This window comes from Myotis myotis, unplaced genomic scaffold (genome assembly GCF_014108235.1).
Source record: "Myotis myotis isolate mMyoMyo1 unplaced genomic scaffold, mMyoMyo1.p scaffold_m19_p_19, whole genome shotgun sequence".
NCBI classification, from domain to species: Eukaryota; Metazoa; Chordata; class Mammalia; order Chiroptera; family Vespertilionidae; genus Myotis; species Myotis myotis.
The window spans coordinates 30,440,437-30,464,190 of record NW_023416323.1 but is presented as its reverse complement, the minus strand read 5'-3'; the positions used below and the strand labels follow the sequence as shown (position 1 = coordinate 30,464,190).

At 50.3% G+C, this 23,754-nt stretch overlaps 1 protein-coding gene across 6 annotated transcripts in view; it reads left to right on the top strand.

The window, feature by feature from the left end:
* The window catches only part of SLC7A6 (solute carrier family 7 member 6), a 33,377-nt gene that overhangs the window by 5,688 nt on the left and 3,935 nt on the right, over positions 1-23,754 (top strand). For 4 of the 6 annotated variants that reach the window (XM_036346566.1, XM_036346565.1, XM_036346567.1 and 1 more), the window contains exons 2-9: positions 3,954-4,503; positions 11,674-11,799; positions 13,850-13,994; positions 14,652-14,775; positions 14,964-15,067; positions 20,428-20,524; positions 22,887-23,036; positions 23,148-23,331. In XM_036346566.1, coding sequence (XP_036202459.1) covers positions 3,990-4,503; positions 11,674-11,799; positions 13,850-13,994; positions 14,652-14,775; positions 14,964-15,067; positions 20,428-20,524; positions 22,887-23,036; positions 23,148-23,331 — 1,444 coding nt within the window. In that variant the 5' untranslated portion in view covers positions 3,954-3,989. Of the gene's footprint in view, positions 1-2,421; positions 3,336-3,953; positions 4,504-11,673; positions 11,800-13,849; positions 13,995-14,651; positions 14,776-14,963; positions 15,068-20,427; positions 20,525-22,335; positions 22,779-22,886; positions 23,037-23,147; positions 23,332-23,754 lie in introns of those variants that run through there. The other 2 variants (XM_036346568.1, XM_036346570.1) reach the window with 2 other exon arrangements.

Genomic DNA, 23,754 nt, shown 5'->3' with positions numbered 1-23,754 from the left:
TTAACTTTCCAGAAGTTTGAAAAGTAAGATATGCAAGGCAGTTCTTCCGGGATGGGAGTTCCTCCTCCATGTCAGAGCGACTTTGCTTGTATTGTTTTTCACATAGTCATAGTTATTTTCATTTCCCTGTCGGTAATTTCAATAGCTGGGTCATCTCTAAGTCTTATCCTATTGACTACGTTGCCTCTTGATAGTGGGTTGTTCCTCTTGTTTTATTCTGTGTGTTGCTTGCAGTTTGTTATCGATTGCCAGGTGTAGGCACATACCATTAATTCTGGGACACGAGCACCCCTCTTCTTTGACTAGGCTGTTGGTGTAGAAGTTTGAGTTTGTTAGGAGGGGAGTTGTGTTTGGGTTTTGTTGTTGCTGTGGTTTCCTTTTGTGTATCAAAGGCTTGGGGTCAGGTTTGCTGGAGGGAGGGTGTTTCCTGTGTCTTTGCTCCACGTTGAGCTTTAAGCCTTTCTGCACCTGTGCCGGAGGCTCAGCCGACCACAGTAGTCTTGTTGCTGGGTACTTGCTACAATTGTTTTGGTTCAGCCTCGCCTTAGGCAGCCCCTGTTTCCCTGGCTCTGGGCGCTGATGGATCTTTCTGGGTGACCCTACTCCTCCCCCAGAGGTAGGACACCTCTAATGCTCTACCTCTGGATCCAGATTTTCTGCCTCAGCTGTTTTGGCGGTGGTGACAGTTTGCTGCCTTTTCCCCAGGTGTTTCATATTTTTATCTTTATTTGATTTTTTTTTTTTTTTTTGGCTGCCTCCTGTATGTCCCCTACTGGGGAGCTAGCCCGAAACCCAGGCTTGTGCCCTGACCGGGAATTGAACCGGTGACCTCTTGGTTCATGGGTTGATGCTCAACCACTGAGCCACACCGGCTGGGCAAGATTTTCTTCTTTATTTATTTTTATTTTTATTTTTTAATATATCTTATTGATTTTTTACAGAGAGGAAGGGAGAGAGACAGAGAGTTAGAAACATAGATGAGAGAGAAACATCAATCAGCTGCCCCCCCGCACATCTCCCACTGGGGATGTGCCCGCAACCCAGGTACATGCCCTTGACCGGAATCGAACCTGGGACCCCTCAGTCCACAGGCCGCCGCTCTATCCACTGAGCCAAACCGGTTTTGGCAAGATTTTCTTCTTTAGAGAAGGGACCAGGTAGGCCTTTGTATTTTTCACAGAGTAGTGGCTGCTTTCTTCAGAATAGGACTGCTGCAAGGCTTCCTCTGGTCTCCTCTCTGGTATTTCTCATGAGCCTCCATCAAGGTGTGCGGAGAAAAACCTCTGAGCTATAACCTTCCTGTATAATAAAAGCATAGTATGCAAATTGTCCCCTCCACCGAGAGTTCATCCAGGAGTTCGACCAGGGGGCAGGGCTGGCTGGGGGAAGGGAGGGACGAGGGGCCCTACCCTGCTGGTAATCTAGTAAGTTTTCCTGAATTCTGTGAGCTACTCTAGCAAATTAATTGAACTCAAGGAGGGGGTAGGAGGAACCCCCAACTTACAGCCAGTCAGTGAAAAGCACTGGTAACCACCTGGACATCTGAAGAGCTAGTAGGGGCAGGTTTGTGGGACTGAGCCCTTAACCTGTGGAATCTGATACTATCTTTGGGTAGGTAGCGTCAGAATTGAGTGAAATTGTAGGACACCGGTCGGTGTGGCGGAATTGCTTGATGTGTGGAAAACCCACACAGACGTCCAAATAGAGTGCCCAACTGGCGTGGTCACTGGAGCCAGTTCTCCTGCTTCTGTGTCCAGTTGGGTGAAAAAGCAGCCCAGGTCTCTCTGCACCCAACTCGTGAGACTATAGGCTCCTCGGCTGTTTCCTTGTTTTGTTTGCATGCCTGAACTCACCTGACATTCGCGTGAAAACAAATAAGTTTCCAATTGCCTGCATCGGGAAATCTGCAGGCGCGGTGCCTCCTCTAAGCAGCCAGGCCTCCTCTAAGCAGAGGTAGACTGGCTCACCTCCGCTGGGAGTGGGGGTGGGTTTACTAATGCCCCAGAGGAGCTTGTTATTTTTTCTTTTTTTAATATATTGATTTTTTACAGAGAGGAAGGGAGAGGGATAGAGAGTTAGAAACATCGATGAGAGAGAAACATCAATCAGCTGCTTCCTGCACACCTCCCACTGGGGATGTGCCCGCAACCATGTTGGCCGGAATCGAACCTGGGACCTTTCAGTCCTCAGGCTGACGCTCTATCCACTGAGCCAAACCGGTTAGGGCTATTTTTTCTTTTTTTTTTTTAAAAAAATATATTTTTATTGATTTCAGAGAGGAAGGGAGAGGGAGCGAGAGAGAGAAGCATCAATGACGAGAGAGACTCATTGATCAGCTGCCTCCTGCACGCCCCTCACTGGGGATTTGAGCCCACAACCCAGGCATGTGCCCTGACCAGGAATGTAACTGTCACCTCCTGGTTCATAGATTGATGCTCAATCACAGAGCCACGCCAGCCAGGCCAGAGGACTTTTTTCCAGCTGGGCTCAGGTCTGTGGTCTGACGGGGGACTGGGATAGGTGAGGCAGGAGTTATGGGTGAGGCTGTGGAGATGGGAGTTTTGCCTGAGAACTGCTCACTCTTGAAGGCCCTGATTCCCTTGCGCTGAGCTCAGTGAGGCGAGGCTCTGGCACATCCATTTCGTCGAGCAGATGAGAGGCTTCTGGGAAGCGGATGTGCTGATTCATTCATTCTTTGTTTGAGATGCCATTCTTATCCATGGAAGTTATCTCCATGCCTGTGAAGGACGGATTCCTGGGTGGGAATTACATGGCCTACGGGATTGGGATTCCTCTCCCCGGAAGGTGAGTCAGGAATAGGGAATCTGAATTCCTGACTCCGGGGCACAGGCACTGAGGGAGGGAGAAGGCCATGCAGAGTGGAGGGTCAGGAAGGTGCCGTCTTCCTCGGACAGATTCTGGGTCCTTCATAGGTAGGTTGGTGTAGAATCCAACGTCCTTGAGGTTTCTTGGACTGGCCCAACTCTAACCCAAAGGTGGTATTGCGTGCACACAAGCGTGTGTGTGTGTGTGTGTGTGTGTGTGTGTGTGTGTGTTCTATCTCCCTTTAGGCTGTCTTCCAAAACCAGATCTGTGGATAAGAGGATCTTGCCTCACTGAACCTTACAGCTTTGATTGGGTGTCAAGACTTCTGGATCCTATTCTGGGAGAATCTCTTGGTAGACTCAGATGGTAGTGAGGGGCATGCTGAGGAGAAAAGCAAGTAAGCCCATAGCAGATGAGCTCCACGTTAGAATGCCCTCTGATTACTCTTTCTCCATCTGGTCTTGAAAAAGAAAGGTGATGAATGGGCATGGAGCCATGGAGGAAGTAAGGTGGGTATTTTGGAAAGAGCAGCATCTCCTTGGTCCAGTCTCTGCAATAGTGACGTGCCCTTGTCTGAGCATCTTCCTGGCCCTTCCCACCACATGCTCATGTTCTCTGCCCACCTCACAGCAGCTGCAGACCTTTCCACATGTGGCTGGAGGCTGCAGAAGTCCCTGTTATGTTGGGGTGGAGGTGAGTGGGCAGGATTACCTGGGGATGGACAGATTACCACAGACTGGCCAGGGCTGTGAACCTGGTGCTGGGACTCTCGGTCTTCTCCACAGGGCAGGTTTGTAGGTCTTAAGCTGCAAAAACTATGTCTCAGTAGAATCTGTGCTATGGATAAACCCAATGCCAGCCTACCCTGGGCGTCAAGCCAGGTACCTCATGTTGGAAGTCGCCTTCATATCTTGCCTAATCGCTTCTGGTATCTTTCTTGGGAGCAGTTTCCACTTATTTCCCTGAGTCCTGTGGTGGAAACAGATAGGCTCATTGATTTTAGATCTGTGTATGAGGCGTGCTGTTCCCACATAAGAGGTGGGCAGGGACATCTGCCTGCTTTGCAGGTCTAAACTTGCACCTCCCCAGCCCCTGCCTTAGACTGACATACTTATATCCTTTGCCAGGCTGTCGTCCACACTGGTGTGAAGGAGCTACTTGCCATGGAAGCCCGGGAGAGCACGGCGTCCACCTATCAGTTCATGTCCGAGGCCAACCAGCCCAGGGAGGAAGATGATAGCATGGCACCTCAAGGGACCACAGAAACTATGCAGCTGAAGAAGGAGATCTCTCTGCTGAATGGGGTCAGCCTGGTGGTGGGCAACATGATCGGCTCAGGAATTTTTGTCTCACCCAAGGGCGTTCTGGTACACACGGCTTCCTATGGGTTGTCGCTGGTCATATGGGCCATTGGCGGACTTTTCTCTGTTGTGGGTGCCCTTTGCTATGCAGAACTGGGCACCACCATCACCAAATCTGGGGCCAGCTATGCTTATATTCTAGAGGCCTTTGGGGGCTTCATTGCCTTCATCCGCCTGTGGGCCTCCCTGCTAATCGTTGAGCCCACCAGTCAGGCCATCATCGCTATCACCTTTGCCAATTACATCATCCAACCCTCCTTTCCTACCTGTGATCCCCCTTACCTGGCCTGCCGTCTCCTCGCTGCTGCTTGCATATGTAAGTCTGGGGGCTCTGGGGGAGTCTTGGTGGGGGTTGGCGGTTACTTTAATGATGCTAATAGTACCTTCTATTGAACACCATATTTTGCTTGTTGGGAGGAAAAGAGGTATTATGTCTCTTTAGGAAGTAATTTCTTTTTTTGGAAAAAAAATATTTAAATATATTTTTATTGTCCTAACCGGTTTGGGTCAGTGGATAGAGCCATCGGCCTACGGACTGAAGGATCCCATGTTCGATTCTGGTCAAGGGCATGTACCTTGGTTGCAGGCACATCCCCAGTTAGGGGGTGTGCAGGAGGCAGCTGATCGATGTTTCTAGCTCTCTATCCCTCTCCCTTCCTCTCTGTAAAGAAAAATCAATACAATATATTTAAAAAAATAAATATATTTTTATTGATTTCAGAGAGGAAGAGAGAGGGAGAGAGAGATAGAAACATCAATGATGAGAGAGAATGCATTGATCAGCCCCCTGCGCGCCCCCTACTAGGGGTCGAGTCCGCAACCTGGGCATGTGCCCTGACCAGGAATCGAACCGTGACCTTCTAGTTCATAGGACAGTGCTCAGCTACTGAGCCATGCCGGCCGGGCTCAAGAAGTAATTTCACCAAAGTCATCTGGTCCTGAGATAAGGGTACAGGGTGGGGTGGGAGAAGTTTAAATTTGTTGTGGCTGTGAATGCCTCACATTCCTTCCACTCTTGGCTGTCCCTGAATTCTGTTCCCCAGCCTGTGACGGGTCGGTGCATGTCTTACTAGTATATTTGTCTTGTAGGTGTTTTGATTGGAATCGATATCACTAGTTATAACTTAACCCGGAAAAAAAACATAAGTGGTGAGGCCTTGATTATGCTGCAAAAAAAAAAAAATGTTATTTTGCTTCCCAGCTTTTTATCTTAAATTAGTTTAGAGGCATCCGTGAGGAGATCGCTTCTCTAGGTGGTGGGTGATCCCTCAGGCCCGCAAGCCCACAGGGCCGCTTCTGGCTGCCACTGTCACGGCCGGCCGGTTCTAAGCAGCAGGCCCCACACCAAAACGGCTTTCCCCACTGGTGTTTCAGATTTCTTTACACTGATCTGTGTAAACGAGTCCTGCCTGGGGCCAGTGAGAGGCAGGTGGGTGGCTTCTACCCTGTATTTGGGTTTTTGAGGAAAGAACCCAAGAGATCTCAGTGGATCCCTCTTTCTTTTTCATTTTTCTCTCCTAAGGTGGTGAGGAGGGATTCTGTGTGAAGTCACCGAAAGGAAAAGAGGTGCCGGTGAATTTCCCCAGTCCTGTAGAGCTTCTGTTTTCTTTAGCTGCGAAGTGGCCCAGAATTCCCTGTGTTCCTTAGCATTGTGTTGCCAGAGGCACTTAATTATACCGTGTTCTTTCCATATCTCTGCTTGCAAAAGTTCTGGCAGTATATGTAATTTATCCTCCGTGTTAAAAATAGACCAAGAGCACCGGATTATAAAGGATTGTACCGTACACTGTGCCTCCTAACATTAAAGGCATTTGTTACAGACAAATGTTAAAGGGAACCCCTCCACAGATACCCCAGGGAGGGGGGAGGGGGGGTACGCAGTTGTATATCTGATAGGATTTGGCCAGGGGGACCTTGGCCCGACTGAGCTCTCTAAAAAAGGGAATGGTTTTCTGATTATAAAACATATTCATCAAGGAGAAAATTAATTTAGCCTCAGATTACCCCTTAATCTACCACCAAGAGTTGAGGACATTTTTTTGTTTTGTTAATCCTCACCCAAGGATATTTTTTTCCATTGATTTTTTAGAGAGAGTGGAAGGGAGGGGGAGAGACAGAAAGAGAGAGAAACATCAGTTGCTTCCCGCATGTTCCCAGACCCGGCTGGAGATTGAACCTGCAACCCAGGTATGTGCCCTTGACTGGGAATCGAACCAGAGACCCTTTGTTCCACAGGCCGACGCTCTAACCACTGGGCAACACCAGCTAGGGCGGTAGTTCTTGAGGTCCACAGGTCCCCTCTCTGGCCAGGGGCCCAGCATTGTAAGTCTAGGTGCTCAGCACTCGATTTGACTGCAGACGTGTATGTGTCTGGCTTAGTTATTGTCGGCACGTTTATCTCTGCGGGATCCTCCTTTTTCTGTAGCCTCACACACCTCATTGGTGAGTATTTTCTGGGGCGGTTTCAGCATGGAAGTCAGTTCAGCACTGACAGAGAGGCATCAAAGCAGAGGCCTCCTCACAGTTGAGACTCCATTGCCCCTGAGGGTTTGTTTGGCCAGGCCAACAGTGAGGAGGAGGAGGAGGAGGAGGGGGAGGGAGGGGGGGAGGAAGGGGGAGGGTTGGGAACGGTTCCTTCCCCTCCCTGTGGCCCCTGGGAAGAGGGAGCTGTGACTGTCTGCAGAACAGGGACTACAACTTCAGGTTGCCAGGCCAGTTCCTCATCGGAGAATATGAGAGGCGCAGGTCTGTCTGAGGGCACATGCATTATCCGCATGTCAAAAGCAGACTGCGGGGCGTGGGGCTTGCAGGATGACTTCATAAACCTTCAGGGAGCCAGGTTCCTTCCTTCTGCCTTCCGGGCCTGTCCTCATTTCTAGCTGGTGGTTCAGGCCGGCCACTCCAGCTCAAGCTGTCGTATCTGCATCATGGCTGAGAGCAAGAACAAAGAAAGGCAGGCCTCACCCTTTAAAGAGATTTCCTGGGGTCTTATTCATATTGCTACTGCATGAAAACATTCAAACCTGTGAGGAATTTTTGTGAGTTTATTTGAGCCAAACTGTCGACCGTTGCTGGGAAGCAGAATCTCAACGTATTGCGTTAATAATGGCAGTTTTTCACCTTGTTTTATACATTACATTCAAAGGAGGGGATGTGAGAGGGTTACATGAAATCCACTGGTGATCGCTTAGGGAGGTGGGAGAAAGCAAAGCAGGGAAACCTCTGGGATTGGATAAAAATTAAATTGACAGACACATTTTTATTTTTTTTATAACATCCTTTTTCTTTTTTTTTTAAAAAAAATATTTTTATTGATTTCAGAGAGGAAGGGAGAAGGAGAGAGAAACAGAAATATCAGTGATGAGAGAGAATCATGGATCAGCTGCCTCCTGCATGTCCCCTATTGGGGATCAAGCCCACAACCCGGGCATGTGCCCTGACCAGGAATTGAACCCTGACCTCCTGGTTCATAGGTCTACGCTCAACCACTGAGTCACACCTGCTGGGCTGGACACATACTTCTTTTACATAGGTGGGTACAGGATAGTTAACAGTCAATTAATAAGATTAATAGCAATTAACAACTAACAGTGAGGGAATTTGTGGTCTCCAGCCTGGTGCCCTCACATATTTATTGGTTGTGCCTGGAGAGGTCTGGCAAACGGGAAGTTACACGTTACCCTGACATTCCACAGGTACGTTATCTTAGATGCAAAAGGACAGTAGGCTCAGTAAAGATGGAAGTTGGTCTTTGTCAGGGAAAACACTGGCCTCGGACACGACTACCCACCAATTGAACTGCTTTTTAATGAAAGGTTTTCATTTCAGACCATCCTTTGTGGTTCCTTTAGGTCTCTTGAGTTTGCATGGCCACCATGCAGGCCTTCCCTGCGTTCGTCAGGCTAGCATGTGGCCCCTTTTTGTCCACACCATGAAACTTGGCTTACATCCTGGGGCAGGAACCTAGTTACCTGGCCATACCTCCCTGCAAGAGAGGCTGGGCAATGCCCGCTTTATTTGGGGGCAACCATGACGCTGGCTAAAATTTCTATCACTAAGGTAAAATGGAAAAACAGGTATTAGAAGGTAACTAGTGATCTTTGCCACAGAGAGACTTGGGGATTTGTTTCTGCTTTGGGATTGGGTCTAGATTTGCTATTTGAATGAATACTCCTTTCTCAGCAACCAGCTCCCAGAGAGACGTTCTGGGACGCATGGAGGAGTGAGGATCAGCTCGTGAAATTTTATTTCTTTTTGATTATTTGTGGACGAAAAATATATTTTAAAAAAATATATTTTTAAAAACATATTTTTATTAATTTCAGAGAAGAAGGGAGAGGGAGAAGAGAGACAGAAACATCAATGATGAGAGAGAATCATTGATTGGCTTGGCTTCTGAGCCACGCCGGTGGGGTGACATTTTATTTCTTAATTAGAATCGGGAAAACATTCAGAGGACTTGACTGCTGCTTGGTAGACGGTTTTCAGAGCTCTCTGTTCTCTGGCAGGGCTGAGCGTCGGGCGAAGCCAGCAGGCGCCCGGGGCCAGTGCTTAAGGATGGTTTGCCAAGTGGCCCTCTGACCGTGAGCGCCTCCCACTAAGCATTTTTATTTTCACTGAGAAAGAAGCCTATGTGCGCGGTAAATCAGTCTAAGGACAGCAGGGCACACGGTGGAAAAGGTCTCCCTCCCTCTCCAAGGGCTCCTCTCCCCGCCCAGAGCCAGCCACGGCGACCAGGCTCTTTTGTACCTTTCAGCTGGTCTTTCAGAAACGCTCTGCAGGGACCCCCACAAGGCACGGCCTTCGCTCGTCCCTTCATCACTGGTCGTGAATTCCCACTGTGCGCAGAGAGGACTCAGCCGTGGGGGGACGTGTGGCAGGGCGGAGGGTGGGAGAAGGAGCAGAAGTGCGCCCTCTTTTTGTCCCTTTCTCCCTGTCTCTGCCTCCTCGTCTTTGTCTCTTATCTCTCTCTGTCTTCTGCGTCAGACTTTTATCACAAGCTGTACACCCTCTCACTTCTTTCCCCGTCCTGCTTCCCTCCTCTGCTTTCTTGTGGTTCCTTTGTCACAGGGTTTGTATGTGTCTCTGACTCGCTGTGGCCCTGGCCGCTGCTATGAGGTAGATTCTGTCTCTGGGCTTCCCGACTCCATGTTCCTGGGAAAGATGAGCCAATAGGCTCAGCTGGGGTCCAGCGTCTGGCTTGGTCAGTCAGGCACAACAGAGGAGGGGGAGCCATTCCCGGGAAGGGGCCGGGCGGGGAGGCCCGTACCTCACAATATGCTGACTGTATGGCACCAGGGCCTGTGGATTACTGGTGGCGATTGACTAGGGCAGTGGTCGGCAAACTGCGGCTCGCGAGCCACACGTGGCTCTTTGGCCCCCTGAGTGTGGCCACGAAGTTTCCATCGCACTGTACGTGGTATTTTGTGGAAGAGCCACACTCAAGGGGCCGCCGTTTGCCGACCACTGAGCTAGGCAATCCTTCTGACAGCTGATCTAGGCTGAGCCCCACACCCTTTGGGTAGCAGGGCAGGTCCCTGGGAAGACCTGCGGGCAGCATGCATTCCTTTGGTCTTCTCCCCTTCCCCTTGACCTTCGCCCTCGCCCCCCAACCCCCACCTCCTATGACTGTTCTAGCGAGCATCCGTGTCATTCATTTGCCAGAGGATGGAGTGAAAGCTCTCAAAGTGTTTTCAAGGCTGTTCAGCCACATGTCTTATTTCCACAGGCTGGCCCTAGCCCAGGGGTGGGCAAACTTTTTGACTCGAAGGCCACAATGGGTTCTTAAACTGGACCGGAGGCCGGAACAAAAGCATGGATGGAGTGTTTGTGTGAACTAATATAAATTCAAAGTAAACATCATTACATAAAAGGGTACGGTCTTTTTTTTTTTTTTTAGTTTTATTCATTTCAAACGGGCGGATCCGGCCTGTGGGCCGTAGTTTGCCCGCGGCTGCCCTAGCCTCTCTCTCCACTGAGTGGAAGGATGTCCAAGTTTCTGACCCTCGCCTTGTTCCCGGGAATTCACGGTTAAGTGAGAGTCATCACCTGCCTGATTCTAACAGAGTTCGCCCTTTCCCCTCTCTGTTTGGCAATAAGCTTAAGAAAACAAAATGCTTCTGTTTCCCCCTAAGAATTATGATCTCCTGGAGAAGCACCATCCAAATGCCCCAGGGAGAGACAGACCTTCCTGAGACGGAGGTTCACATGACCACAGCCCCAGGCACTGAGCTGTGCTGTGAAGTGAGACTGCTGCAGGCGTAGGGGGGAGAGAGCGCAGTGAGCCACTGGCTGGTTTGTTTGGGGAAGGTTTTACAGAGGAAGTGGGGTAGAGCTAGGCCTTGAAAGCGAGAGTTGCTGTGGCTACGGCAGGAGGAGAGGAGGACATTTCTTTTTCATGCATATCTGGCACCAGTAAAGAGAGAGTCTGGTGAAGTAGACAAAACAGGTGGGAGCAGGTAGGGGTGGTCTGGAACCCCTTGGGTATTGCCCTTGCGTCTTCCCTATGGATCAGAGCAGAACCTGGGCCCGGGTGTCACCGAGGTGTGTGAGGAACCGGAACGTAAAGCCACTGGTGCTGGCAGGAGCCCAGGGAATGCCCAAGTGGGCTCACTTCCCGTGGACCGCACCGAGCACTGAGGGGCCTGGAGAGATCAGTGGGGTCCGTGTGAGCTTAGGAATGGTAGTTGGCCCCTGTCAGCCTCAGGTTTCTCATCTGTAGAACGGAAATCAGGAATGCCTGTATTTTGGGGTTGTGAGAATTAATTGACAGGATGTATGTGAAATGCGTAGGCACATGACAGATTTCTTTTTTACACTCGTAGACAAAACATTGCCTAATTCCTAGGTGACCTGCCACCTACATTCAGATTCACCTCATTTATTAATGGGCCTCTCTTGTGTCTACTCTCTAACGTGGCCATGGGCAGGCCTTGTGCCCTGGGTGGTTTAGGACCTTGGGAGGTCTGAGTGGGCCTGGAAGAAATTTCTAAAAATGATCTGGTTGTCAGAATTTATGAATACGGCCCTGGCCCGTTTTTCTCAGTGGTTAGAGCGTCGGCCTGCGGACTTGAAGAAGGGTTGCAGGTTCAATTCCCTGTCAAGGGCATGTACCTTTCACTTCGATGTTCTCTCTCCCCCCGCCCCCCGCCCCCCCAATTCCTCCTTCCTCCTTTCCACCCTCTCTGGAAATCAATGGAAAGAATGTCCTCAGGTGAGGATTAAAAAAACAAAACAAAAAGGACTTGATGAATATGTGTCATGCCTTTGTATCTTTACTTGTCAACAGTGAGGGGCTGTTCATGGGAACTCCCAGCTGGGGCACATGGGAGCTGTCCCTCCGTTTGCCTGTTCTGGTTCTGACGAGTCCATTGGCCTCCTTGCTTTAGGCAGATAGGGCAGAAGTGATAGACTCTGGCCAAGGAGGTTGGGCCTCTGTGCTCTCCGCGGAGCCTGCCAGGGACTGACTGTACGGCTTTTCTTCTAGGTCTGCTGACATTTGTGAACTGTGCCTATGTCAAGTGGGGCACACGTGTACAGGATACTTTCACGTACGCGAAGGTCCTGGCGCTCATTGCCATCATTGTCATGGGCCTTGTTAAACTGTGCCAGGGTAAGGAGGGCCTGAGGCGGGAAGGAGGGCGGATGACTCCGGGAGGCCCCCCCCACCCCCCCCAGTCTCCCTTAGGGGGATGTGGGGATTCAGTGAGCCTTATGTTCAGCTCAGCGAGAACAGGAGATCTGTTCCTGGGCCTCTTGGGTCAGGCCGGCTTGGCCAAATGGACATGAGTCAGCCCCTCCCTCAGGGCTTTCCCTTTCAGGAGGCTAGGCCAGTGGTCGGCAAACTCATTAGTCAACAGAGCCAAATATCAACAGTACAACGATGGAAATTTCTTTTGAGAGCCAAATTTTTTATACTTAAAATATATAGGTAGGTACATTGTTATTGACTTAATTAGGGTACTCCTAAGGCTTAGGAAGAGCCACACTCAAGGGGCCAAAGAGCCGCATGTGGCTCTCGAGCCGCAGTTTGTGCCGACCACGGGCGCTAGGCGCTCTGCAAGAAGCCGGCTGAGAGCTCTTGGAACTTGGGTCGTAATTGGGTCATAGAAGCAAACAGAGGGGATGGAGTGAACCCTGCTCTGGCTCCTGTTTTTGGTCTGCGATTGCCAGGCAGCAAGTAGGAAGACTTGGCCCTCCTTGAGAGGGGTGGAAGGGTGTGTGTGTGTGGGGGGGGGAGGGCTGAGGTGGGGGGAGGGGATAGGGTATGAAAATGAATGATCATTTCATCTGGACTTGCTCTTATTCAGGATTCCCTCCCAAAGTCAGCTCTCAGAAAAAAAAATCAAAATATTGTGAAGTTGGCACTGACTTTTCTGCAGGCTGGCTTTAAAAGCTTTTCATTCCTGCATCAGAGCAAACTGGCAGTGAGGGTAACAGGCCTCCCATGATCTCCTGAGTCCTTGGCGAAGCCCTCAGGCCAAGTTCGTAATCCTTTTACAACCATTCTCTGAACTTGGCTGTGTTCATAATCACCGGGGGCACTGAGACCCCCATCTCAGACCTGTTGGCTCAAACTCTGGTTGGTTTGGAGTTGAAAAAGGTCTGTTTTTAAGAAGCGCCCGTGCAGTTCTTAAGCAGCCGGTCTGGCACCTCTGCACCTCTGCACATGTTCCGCGTTAGTGCGCGCGGCCAACCACCCGGGTGTCTCTGGAGCCTCAGCAGCATCCGGCCCTCTTTGCCGCGTCGAGGGACGAGGGACGAGGGACGGGTCTGGGCTTCCCGCGGGGGGTGGCGGCAGGCTCCCTTAGAAGTCTGGGTCTTGTTAGAAACCTGCAGGGTGTCCAGGAAGTCTCTAACCGGGGCAGCTGGGCGCCCCATCCTGGGCTTTCAAGTCCGTATAGTCTCCGAGGTCTCCAAGGAGAATGAGGAGTGCCTGGGCTGGCGCTTCAGGGGGGGAGGTGACCCAGATCAACACCAGGCCCAGTGAGAAAGGAGACCCCAGGTCCTACACAGCCTGCGATGTCCTGCCCCACCCACCCTCGGCCACTGCAAGGAGAGCAACAGAGTTCCCTCTGTGTGAGCCGGAGAAACTGTTTGACCAAACTGTGCAGTGGTCGGAGCAAAGAGAGGCGGTTCCACAGGAAGTCTCATTGTTAGTGAAAAATGACCTTTTTTTATGGTAAACAGGGTGCTTTCTAAAAAATAGGAGGAAGAGTTGTGGCCCACTCTGGGGTCACTGCGGGGGCGCCGGGGGCGGGGCGGGGGGGCGGGGGGAGGATGGAAATTCACTGCGGTTTTGGAACAGGTGTCACATCAGAGGCAGCTGGGCGGACCCTTCCTTCTCTGAGATCGTCTAGTTTTAGTAAAGGAATCTGAGCTTTCCTGAGAGCGTGGGGGTGGGGTTAAGTGTAGGGAGCTGGTAGTTGGTGTTTTTTTTTTGGTGTTAAATTATGTTTTGTTTTTTTCCTTTCCCCTTCCCCCTTGCTTTTCCCTTCTTTTCTTGACCCTCTTCCTTTCTGTTTCCCCCCCATCTTCTCTTCCTCTTTCTTCCTCCCTTCTCCCCATCCTTCCCTTCTCCTTACACCGTCCATCTCTCTTCCCCCTTCTCCTTCTTTCCCTTCCTCACCCCTAAACCCCCCCCCCCCCCTTTGCTCCCGCAGGACACTCTGAGCACTTTCAGAACGCCTTTGAGGGTTCCTCCTGGGACATGGGAAACCTCTCTCTCTCCCTCTACTCTGCCCTCTTCTCTTACTCAGGTTGGGACACCCTTAATTTTGTAACAGAAGAAATCAAAAACCCAGAAAGGTAAAGGTGGGCTCGCCCTCCCGCTCCCCGGCTCTCACTCCCCAACGTGGCTGGAACAGCTGGTAGAGGACAAGGTCGTCCCCTTCCTCCCCCTTGTCCCGCTGGCTCTCATCCCTCCCTCCCCAGTCTCCAGCTGAGAGGGATTCGTGGTCAGGATGGGAGTGAGTGAAGGTGGGAAAGCCGTGGCTCCTCCCCCTCATGGTCATCCTGGAGGAAGCCAGGGTCCCCCCCTCAAGGAGCCGTCCTTGAATGGGCAGCAGAGCCCGCTGGGGCTAAGGAGCTGGGACCTTGCACGCTGGTACTGACCCTGAGGCCTGGGGAGCCGGAGGTTTATTCTGGGCAGCCAGGCACTCAGCCTGACCTCTAATCCCTAGGGGACGCTGCTCCTTCTCCAGTGGGACCCATGGGTCCCAGTGAGACGAGCATCACGAATGGACCATGAGCTCATGAGCTCTCTCTACAGAGAAGGGTTTCTCTTCCCCCTTCTCTCTAGAGAGCCCAGGGGCGTGGGACACATACCCATCCTGGGATCATGGGGGAGAGGTACCTCAAAGACCCCGAGGCCAGGGAACTGTTAAATGTCAGAAAAATCCTTGGGTGAACTTTGACCCCCGGGAGAGGCTGGTTCTAGGTCGCCTGTCTCACTTGTGCCGACAGGAACCTGCCCCTGGCCATCGGGATTTCGATGCCAATTGTGACGCTCATCTACCTCCTGACCAACGTGGCCTATTACACAGTGCTGGGCATGTCGGACGTCCTCAACAGTGACGCCGTGGCTGTGGTGAGTCGCTTGGGATCCCCGAATGGTTCGGTCTTTTCGCAGCCACCCCAGCTCCGCAGGCGAGGCGAGGGGGTCTCGGTCAGAGGGCGGGCTGCCCAGCAGGGATCCTGTTTGTCCCCACAGCCTGGAGGCAGGAAGCTTAGGAAGCCCCGTCCCATGCTGAGTGCGCCTCTGTGTTCTGCCCCCAGACATTTGCTGACCAGACATTTGGCATGTTCAGCTGGACCATCCCCATTGCTGTGGCCCTGTCCTGCTTTGGGGGCCTCAATGCGTCGATCCTTGCTTCATCAAGGTACTGTGTCCCTGCCCCCCTGGTGACAGACTCCACTGTTCTCTGAGGCTTTAGGTGAGCCCGTAAGAGCTCTTCTTTTCCTTCCTCCCTTTCCTAGAAAGACAGGGTGTGTGTGTGTGTGTGTGTGTGTGTGTGCACATCAGTGTGCACGCGTATGCCTTTGTGCAAACGTTGGTGTGCTGGTAGCTCGTGCGTTTATCTATTGAGTTGAGAGAGAAAGAAAGAAACATCCGGCGGAGCGGCTGGCGGCGGAGGGTGCGGTTGGCGTTTTCAATCGGGAGGGAGTTGCAGACTCTGAGCTCCAGATACAGGCGAGTCTTTAGGGACCCAGACTCAAACGGGAGAAGCGGGACTGTCTGGCTTCGGTCAGAGCGAGTGCAGCTTTCTCTCCGAGCTTTGCAGCGGGTGCTGGGACCCAGAGAGGCAGAGCCCCTGGGGACAGGACTGAGAGCCGCCATAACTGCTCTCTCCAGCCCACCCTGTTGATCCTGTGCGACCCGCCCCGCCCAAGCCCTGCACAGAGGCATTTGCCGGATAGCCTCAGGCAAAGGCTAGATTAGCACCTCCCTAGAGGACAGAAGTTCTCTCACTGCTGACACAGCTGATTCTCATAGCCACTTGGCCTGGAGGTCAAACCCTCCCTGGTATTAGCTACAACAATCAAGGTTTAACTATAAGACTTCGAACAAAGACCACTAGGGGGTGCACCAAGGAAGCATAACAAAATGCAGAGACAAAGAAACGACAAAATTGTCAATGGAAGATATAGAGTTCAGAACCACACTTTTAAGGTCTCTCAAGAACTGTTTAGAAGCCGCCGATAAACTTAATGAGATCTACAAGAAAACTAATGAGACCCTCGATCTTATATTGGGGAACCAACTAGAAATTAAGCATACACGGACTGAAATAACGAATATTATACAGACTCCCGACAGCAGACCAGAGGAGCGCAAGAATCAAGTCAATGATTTGAAATGCGAGGAAGCAAAAAACACCCAACCGGAAAAGCAAAATGAAAAAAGAATCCAAAAATGCGAGGATAGTGTAAGGAGCCTCTGGGACAGCTTCAAGCGTACCAACATCAGAATTATAGGGGTGCCAGAAGATGAGAGAGAGCAAGATATTGAAAACCTATTTGAAGAAATAATGACAGAAAACTTCCCCCACCTGGTGAAAGAAATGGACTTACAGGTCCAAGAAGCGCGGAGAACCCCAAACAAAAGGAATCCAAAGAGGACCACACCAAGACACATCATAATTAAAATGCCAAGAGCAAAAGATAAAGAGAGAATCTTAAAAACAGCAAGAGAAAGAAACTCAGTTACCTACAAGGGAATACCCATACGACTGTCAGCTGATTTCTCAACAGAAACTTTGCAGGCCAGAAGGGAGTGGCAAGAAATATTCAAAGTGATGAATACCAAGAACCTACAACCAAGATTACTTTATCCAGCAAAGCTATCATTCAGAATTGAAGGTCAGATAAAGAGCTTCACAGATAAGGAAAAGCTAAAGGAGTTCATCACCACCAAACCAGGATTATATGAAATGCTGAAAGGTATCCTTTAAGAAGAGGAAGAAGAAGAAAAAGGTAAAGATACAAATTATGAACAACAAATATGCATCTATCAACAAGTGAATCTAAGAATCAAGTGAATAAATAATCTGATGAACAAAATGAACTGGTGATTATAATAGAATCAGGGACATAGAAAGGGAATGGACTGACTATTCTTGGGGGGGAAAGGGGTGTGGGAGATGCGGGAAGAGACTGGACAAAAATCGTGCACCTATGGATGAGGACAGTGGGTGGGGAGTGAGGGCGGAGGGTGGGGCGGGAACTGGGAGGAGGGGAGTTATGGGGGGTAAAAAAGGAACAAATGTAATAATCTGAACAATAAAGATTTAATTAAAAAAAAAAGAAAAAAAAAGAAACATCCATGTTCCATTGACTTATGCACTCATTGGTTGATTCTTGTATGTGCCCGACCTGGGATCAACCCCATGACCTTGGCGAATCGGGATGATGCTCTAACCAAGGACAGATTGATAGGAGGTGGGAGAGAAGAAGGTAATAGCTGGGGTGAGGGACCCTGTCAGGGACCAGCTTCTAGGCTCCTTGTGGGTTACGGCACAGCCCCAGGACTCACTGCTTCAGTAAACGATTAGCGAGCACTCGCTGGGTACCAGGTCCCGGCACAAGATGATTCTGCCCCTCTGTGCAGAGGCTGTCCTGCCTGTTGTTTCAGAGAAAGGCGCCTTGCCGGCTCACTCTGCTACCTGGGGTCAAGGTTACACGCTTCCTTTCCTTAGCGCCGCGGTGCATCCGTTGGCCCTTCTCTTGGGCGGATGTTCACCCATTGGAGCCATCTCCGCACACGCTTCATTCATCTCCACTTACAGAAGTCGCAAAATAGCTCTTCCCGTCTCCCCTCTTCCTTACTGGGCACATTTCTTGAGGGAATAGTGTGTATTTCACCGGTCATTCCTTTTTCTACCCATTACCCTTTGGCTTCTAGTACCTAAAAAAAAATGTTCTGAGTAAGGGTACCAGTGACTCCTCCTCAGCCTGCTTTCATCACGGTCCTTATAATACCGGACGCACGAAGTAAGTGATGCCGACAGCCTTTTACTCCTGAAACGATTCCTGTGACTCTCTGGTAGCTGAGAAGGCTCCTTTCCTGATTTCTCACCCCATAAATGCTGCTATGCCCGAGGCCAGGAGTGTACTAGGCATGCAATAAAGATTTGCCACAGGAACAGATAGGATAAGAGAAAGTTTTGTCCTGTTTATTTTCCTTAACTGGTTTTAACACCCCACTCCGTGTACGTGCCTCCTGGAGCGTCAAGAGTAACAGGGAAGCAAGGTCTTGTAAAAGAATATAGTGTCATCTCCTCTCACCCCAGCCTGGTGTGGCCCAGGTTCCGCCCCTTGTGGTTCTTCACAAGCTGCCCCACCCAAAGATGGTACTTCCCCCTCTCCTCATGCTCACTGGTGCTCAAAACATCCCCCTTGACCTTGCCAATTATCTCCAAATATTGAGGTGGTAGGTGCCTTCTAACCTCACCTTGGGACATCGACTGGATGGGGTTGGAGAGGACGCGAGAGTAAGCATCTGGACCTGCACACAAAGGGAGGTGCAGTGCTGTCCAGGAAAGAATGCACAATTGTTTCTGCTTGTGTTGCCTTCTTCAGTTTTTCTTTATAACCCACGCAGCTGGTGTGGGTTTTGTACTGGACGCCTTTGCCTCACCTACTCATGACTCCCTTCCAGCATCCTCTCCTCCACATTTCTTCTCTACTTAGTACAGATTATTAACTTCGTCAGCCAACTCCAGCGTCTTGCCCGATAGCACCTTTAAAGATGACATCATCAACTCCTGTGTTTCCACCCGGATGACCCACGCGTATCTCAGACTTAATATACACTTTGTGTCCAAATGCCCTTTGCGTCCAGTTGTGATTTTGTGGACCATCAGTCCTCCTTGCTTCTTTTATTTTTTTTTAGAATAGTTTATTATTGATTGTTTTTAGAGAGAAAGGAAGTGAAAGGGAGAGAGAGAGAAATGTGGATGTGAGAGCGGAACATCGATCGGCTGCCTCCTGCACACCCCCTACTGGGGATGGAGCCCGCAATCTGGGCATGTGCCCTGGCCAGGAATCAGACCAGCAACCTTTCTGCTGGGACAGTTCTCAACCAACTGAGCCACACTGGCCAGGACAGTCCTCCTTGCTTCTTAATTTTATCCTTGGTGTCTACCCTATTCTCCCAGTGTATGTATGTGCACGTGTGTGCATATGCGTGTGTGCACGTGCGCGCGCGCACACACACACACACACACACACACAGGATCACTACATTTGATTGAGGTTTCACATCTATCCTGTCCTCTCGTCAGCTAGTGCATTGGGTCTCATTCAGGCCTCCTCTCTTATTTTTATTTTTTTTATTTTTATTGATTTCAGAGAGGGAGAAACATTAATGATGAGAGAGAATCATTGATTGGCTGCCTCCTGCAGGCCCCCCTACTGAGGATCGAGCCCGCAACCCAGGCATTTGCCCTTGACCGGAATCGAACCTGGGACCCTTCAGTCCGCAGGCCAACGCTCTATCCACTGAGCCAAACCGGCTAGGGCAGGCCTCCTCTCTTATGGCAGTTATCATGGATGAGCTTGTCTGGCCTTCTGTCCATACCCTCGTCTCTCCCTGTTGATGCTACCAGCGTCTCTGGTCAGGCCTTTTCTTCAGAGCCACAGCTGGCTCTCAGGCTTGTTCAGACTCCACAGTATGTCCTCATGTGCAAGTTCTTCCCAGCACACGGCTCACACTCCTTATCCTAGGCCTACAAGCATTCTAGTACCAACCTTTAGAGAGGCCGCACCGTTCCGCCTCCAAGCCCCTTTTGCCTTTGCCCATGCCGTTTCCCCACCCACCACTCACCTCTGCCAGACTCCAGCTCGTCTTCCCAGCCCAGACGTGGTCGTCTCTTGCGAAGCTTTTTGTTCCCAGCCCGCCCCTAAGCCTTGTGAGGGCTGAGTGCTGCGTGATGACCTGCCTGCCCTGGGTGGTGCTCATTTCCCTGCTGCTCTGTTTCCCAGTCAGTCGGGCTCTTTCTGTGTAAAGAAGCAGCTTGGCTTGTCTCTTTGAGTCCAGGTTTGCTCTGGCCGATCGCACGTCAAGAGCTCAGAGAAGATATATGAGGACACAAGAGAAGTCTGGCTACTTTTCTTTAAAAAGCCATTGTGTTTCCCTGGCAGGTGCGGCTCAGTCGGGTGAGCACAGTCCCATGCACCAAAAGCTTCCATTCCCGACCAGGGCTCATGTCTGGGCTACGGGCCTGGTCCCCAGTAGGAGGCGTGCAGGAGGCAGCCAATGGATATTTCTCTCTCTCCCTCTCCCTCTCCTTTCCTCTCGCTCTAAAAGATGAATAAAAACATATTAAAATTAAAAGTCATTGTGTTAAGTATGAAACTTATGGGATGGCAGAGTGAGGGTACCTCCGGTGGGGTGGATTCGAGTGCCAGTGGGTGATGGCAGGGTGAAGCGTTCATTGGGTGCTGGTGCGGTGCTGTGATTGAGAGAAGTGGGGGTGTCTGTGGGTGATGGTGGTGCCTGGGTAACCGTGGGGTAGGGCATTTATGGATGCTGGTGAGGTGCCTCTGGTTGAGGAAGGTGGAGACATCTCTGGGTAAAGGGGGGGTAGGTTGGACTGGGCGTGCATAGAGAAGGTGGGGTGCTCCTGAGAGACTGGTCCCTGCTTTCTTCTGGAGCTCTGAGCCCACTTTGTCTGCGTGAGGAGTGTGGCTGTGTGGCTGAGTAAAAAGGATCTTACTGACACATTTCCTGTCCCCCCAGGTTGTTCTTCGTGGGCTCCCGTGAGGGCCACCTCCCAGACCTTCTGTCCATGATCCACATTGGGCGTTTTACACCCATCCCTGCTTTACTGTTCAACGTAAGCTCTGCTGGGGGTGTGGGACTGGGTATCTCTCTCTCCTACTCCTGCTGACTTGATGCAAAACTGTTGGGTGGGCGGTATACTAGCTTTCTTGAGATAGTTCTTGATCCTCTCAGTGTTTCTTCTTTCTTATTAAAATTATTTTAAAATGTAAGTGTAAAACATAGTCCTATTAGAGAAGGCAAATGCTATAAAAGAATATAGAAGTGAACTTGTAAGATTTCTCTATCTGTTATATCAGTGGCTTCTTCCTCTCCTTCTTCCAGCTCCTCCTTTTAACAAGAAATATTAAATCATATTTAGAGCCCTAGCTGGTTTGGCTCAGTGGATAGAGCGTTGGCCTGTGGACTGAAGGGTCCCGGGTTCGATTCTGGTCAAGGGCACATGCCTGGTTGCGGGCTCGATCCCTTGTGGCGGGGGGTGTGCAGGAGGCAGCTGATCGATGATTCTCTCTCATCCTTGATGTTTCTATCTCTCCCTCCCTATCTGAAATCAATAAAAATATATCTTAAAAAAGTCATATTTAGAGCCCTGGCCAGTGTGGCTAAGTCGGTTGGGTGTTGTCCCATGTACCGAAAGGTCGCCATTTTGATTCCCGGTCAGGGCACATGCCTGGGTTGTGGGTTCGATCCCCAGTTGGGGCATGTGCAGGAGGCAGCCAATCAATGTTTCACTCTAGCGTCTCTCTCTCTCCCCCCCTTCCCCTCTCTCTCTAAAGAAAAAGGATCAATTAAAAAAAATCATTTTTAGAAAAGCCAGATCAGTTAAACACCAACTACCCTAAGGGCCTCTATTCATGTCATAGACATCATACATTCATATACGGTAGATGGCAGTGAAGTGTGTTCTGACAGGTGGAACGTTCTTAAGAAAGACCACTCTCTAATAATCTCTAAGATATTATATAAATAAGAGCTAATAGGAACCCTGAGATAAAAAGGCCTTACTCCAAGATTTGAAAAAGTTAATTTTTCTTGTTATTAGGTCTTAAATGTTTTAATTAATTGTTTAAATTTTGGCTTCCTCTGGAATTTATATATATATATATATATATATATTTATATATATTTTATTGACTTTTTACAGAGAGGAAAGGAGAGGGATAGAGAGTCAGAAACATTGATGAGAAACATCAATTCAGCTGCCTCCTGCACACTCCTTACTGGGGATGTGCCCACAACCAAGGTACATGCCTTTGACCGGAATCGAACCTGGGACCCCTCAGTCTGCAGGTCGACGCTTTATCCACTGAGCCAAACCGGTCAGGGCTGGAATTTATATTTTGATGTGTAGGGGGAGGTGGGGATTCACTTAATTTTTTTCTCTCAGATAGCCAGCTATGCCAGTATAATTTATTGAATAATCAGTTTTTCCAGTTTTCAAATTTGTCATATAAAAATAATAGGAGGTTGAAAGGGCTGCAGACTCTCAAGGGGGAGGTGCCTGTGGAAGTCACTCTGGCACTGAGGCTGGCTTCCCTGGGCCTGCTGGAAGAATAGGGGTTGCTTAGGGGCTAAGTGGGGCTCTTCCGAGAGAGGTGCCGCCCTTCAGGACTGGGTTTCGCTGATCTGGTCTGGGCTTTGAGCTTTGGGGCTTGGCTCTTTGGGGATGAAAATAATAATAATAATAGCTAATTTGGGGGGTGCTTTATATATGCCAAGTATAATGATATGCCCCTTAAATGTATCATTATTTCAACTAATCCTCCCTCTCAGCAATAAGCTTCATTATTTAGTTTTATGTTGAATATCTGAAAAAAACAGGATACTTTCCTCCTGGAATTTTAAAAGATTTTTATTGATTTTTAGAGAGAACGGGAGAGAAACATGATGCCAGAGAACGAAACATTGATTGGCTGCCTCCTGCATGCCCCCAGTCGGGGGTCAGGGATGGAGAGGCAACCCGGGCATGTGAGCCCTGACCAGGAATGGAACCGGCAACCTTTTGGTGCACAGGATGACACCCAACCAACTGAGCCACACTGGCCAGGGCTCTAACCTGCATTTCTCAGGTGCCAGGACAAGGCATTTGCCCGTTCGTATGCCAGGTAGTTAGGACCCACGTGTAAAGACCTGGAGGGCACCTTGTGGTTCATGTTGAGGTTAGTGGGTTGAAGTGCGGAGGGCCTCACTGTCTGCCCTCAGAAGGGTAAAGGAGTCACTGAGTGGAGGACGGGCCTCCAGCTGCAGAGGGGGAGATGCCACCATGAAGATTAAAGTGGGGAATGGACCTTCCTGGGGGCAGGGGGTCACGGGAGAGAGCCAGAGGTCATCTGGTGAAGCTAAGTCAGCGGTCAGCAGATCTGGTGGGGCCCCTGGTGGTGACATTGCCCTCTCCTGCTCCCTCCCTCCCCACCCAGTGCATAATGTCACTCATCTACCTCATCGTGGAGGATGTTTTCCTGCTCATCAACTACTTCAGCTTCAGCTACTGGTTTTTTGTGGGCCTGTCTGTGGCTGGACAGCTCTACCTTCGCTGGAAGGAGCCCGAGCGGCCCCGGCCTCTCAAGGTCAGTGGCTCTGGGCAGACGAGAAGGGTGGGCCCTCTCCCAAAGGTGCCTTCTTTTCCATCTCGTTCCCCCATCCCACATTACCTGATATCTCACCTCCCTTCATTTCAGCTGAGCCTGTTTTTTCCCATCGTGTTCTGCATATGCTCCTTGTTTCTGGTGATTGTGCCCCTCTTTGGAGACACCATCAATTCCCTCATTGGCATTGGGATCTCCCTCTCCGGAATCCCCGTCTACTTCCTGGGTGTTTACCTGCCAGAATCCCGGAGGCCGCTCTTTGTCCGGAATATCCTGGGTGAGCTTCTTTGCCCATCACCACTGTGTGTGTGTGTGTGTGTGTGTGTGTGTGTGTGTGTGTGTTCACAGATGCATGGGAGAGATGGGCATGGTAGCTGGCTTCCTCCAAACTAGTGATGTGCTAGAGGCCATGAGACCTGACTGCCCCACATGACTTCTTTTTATCTTGATATGACCATTTTACTTCTATCTTTAGATTCCTATTTGGGGGTTAAAACACTACCTCTTATAAGTGCAATCTAAGTGTAAAGACTCTGGTTGGGCTCGGGACTGGGGATGCTGAGGCTGGTTGGGGGTGAGGGGCAAAGCCTGGCACGGGGTGCCCAAGGGAGAGATGAGCAGGGAGCCACAGATGTGCTGTGAACAGCCTTGTGGTGTTCAGATTGGGGTTGTAGCTGAATGTCAGTTCACTCAGTTCTCT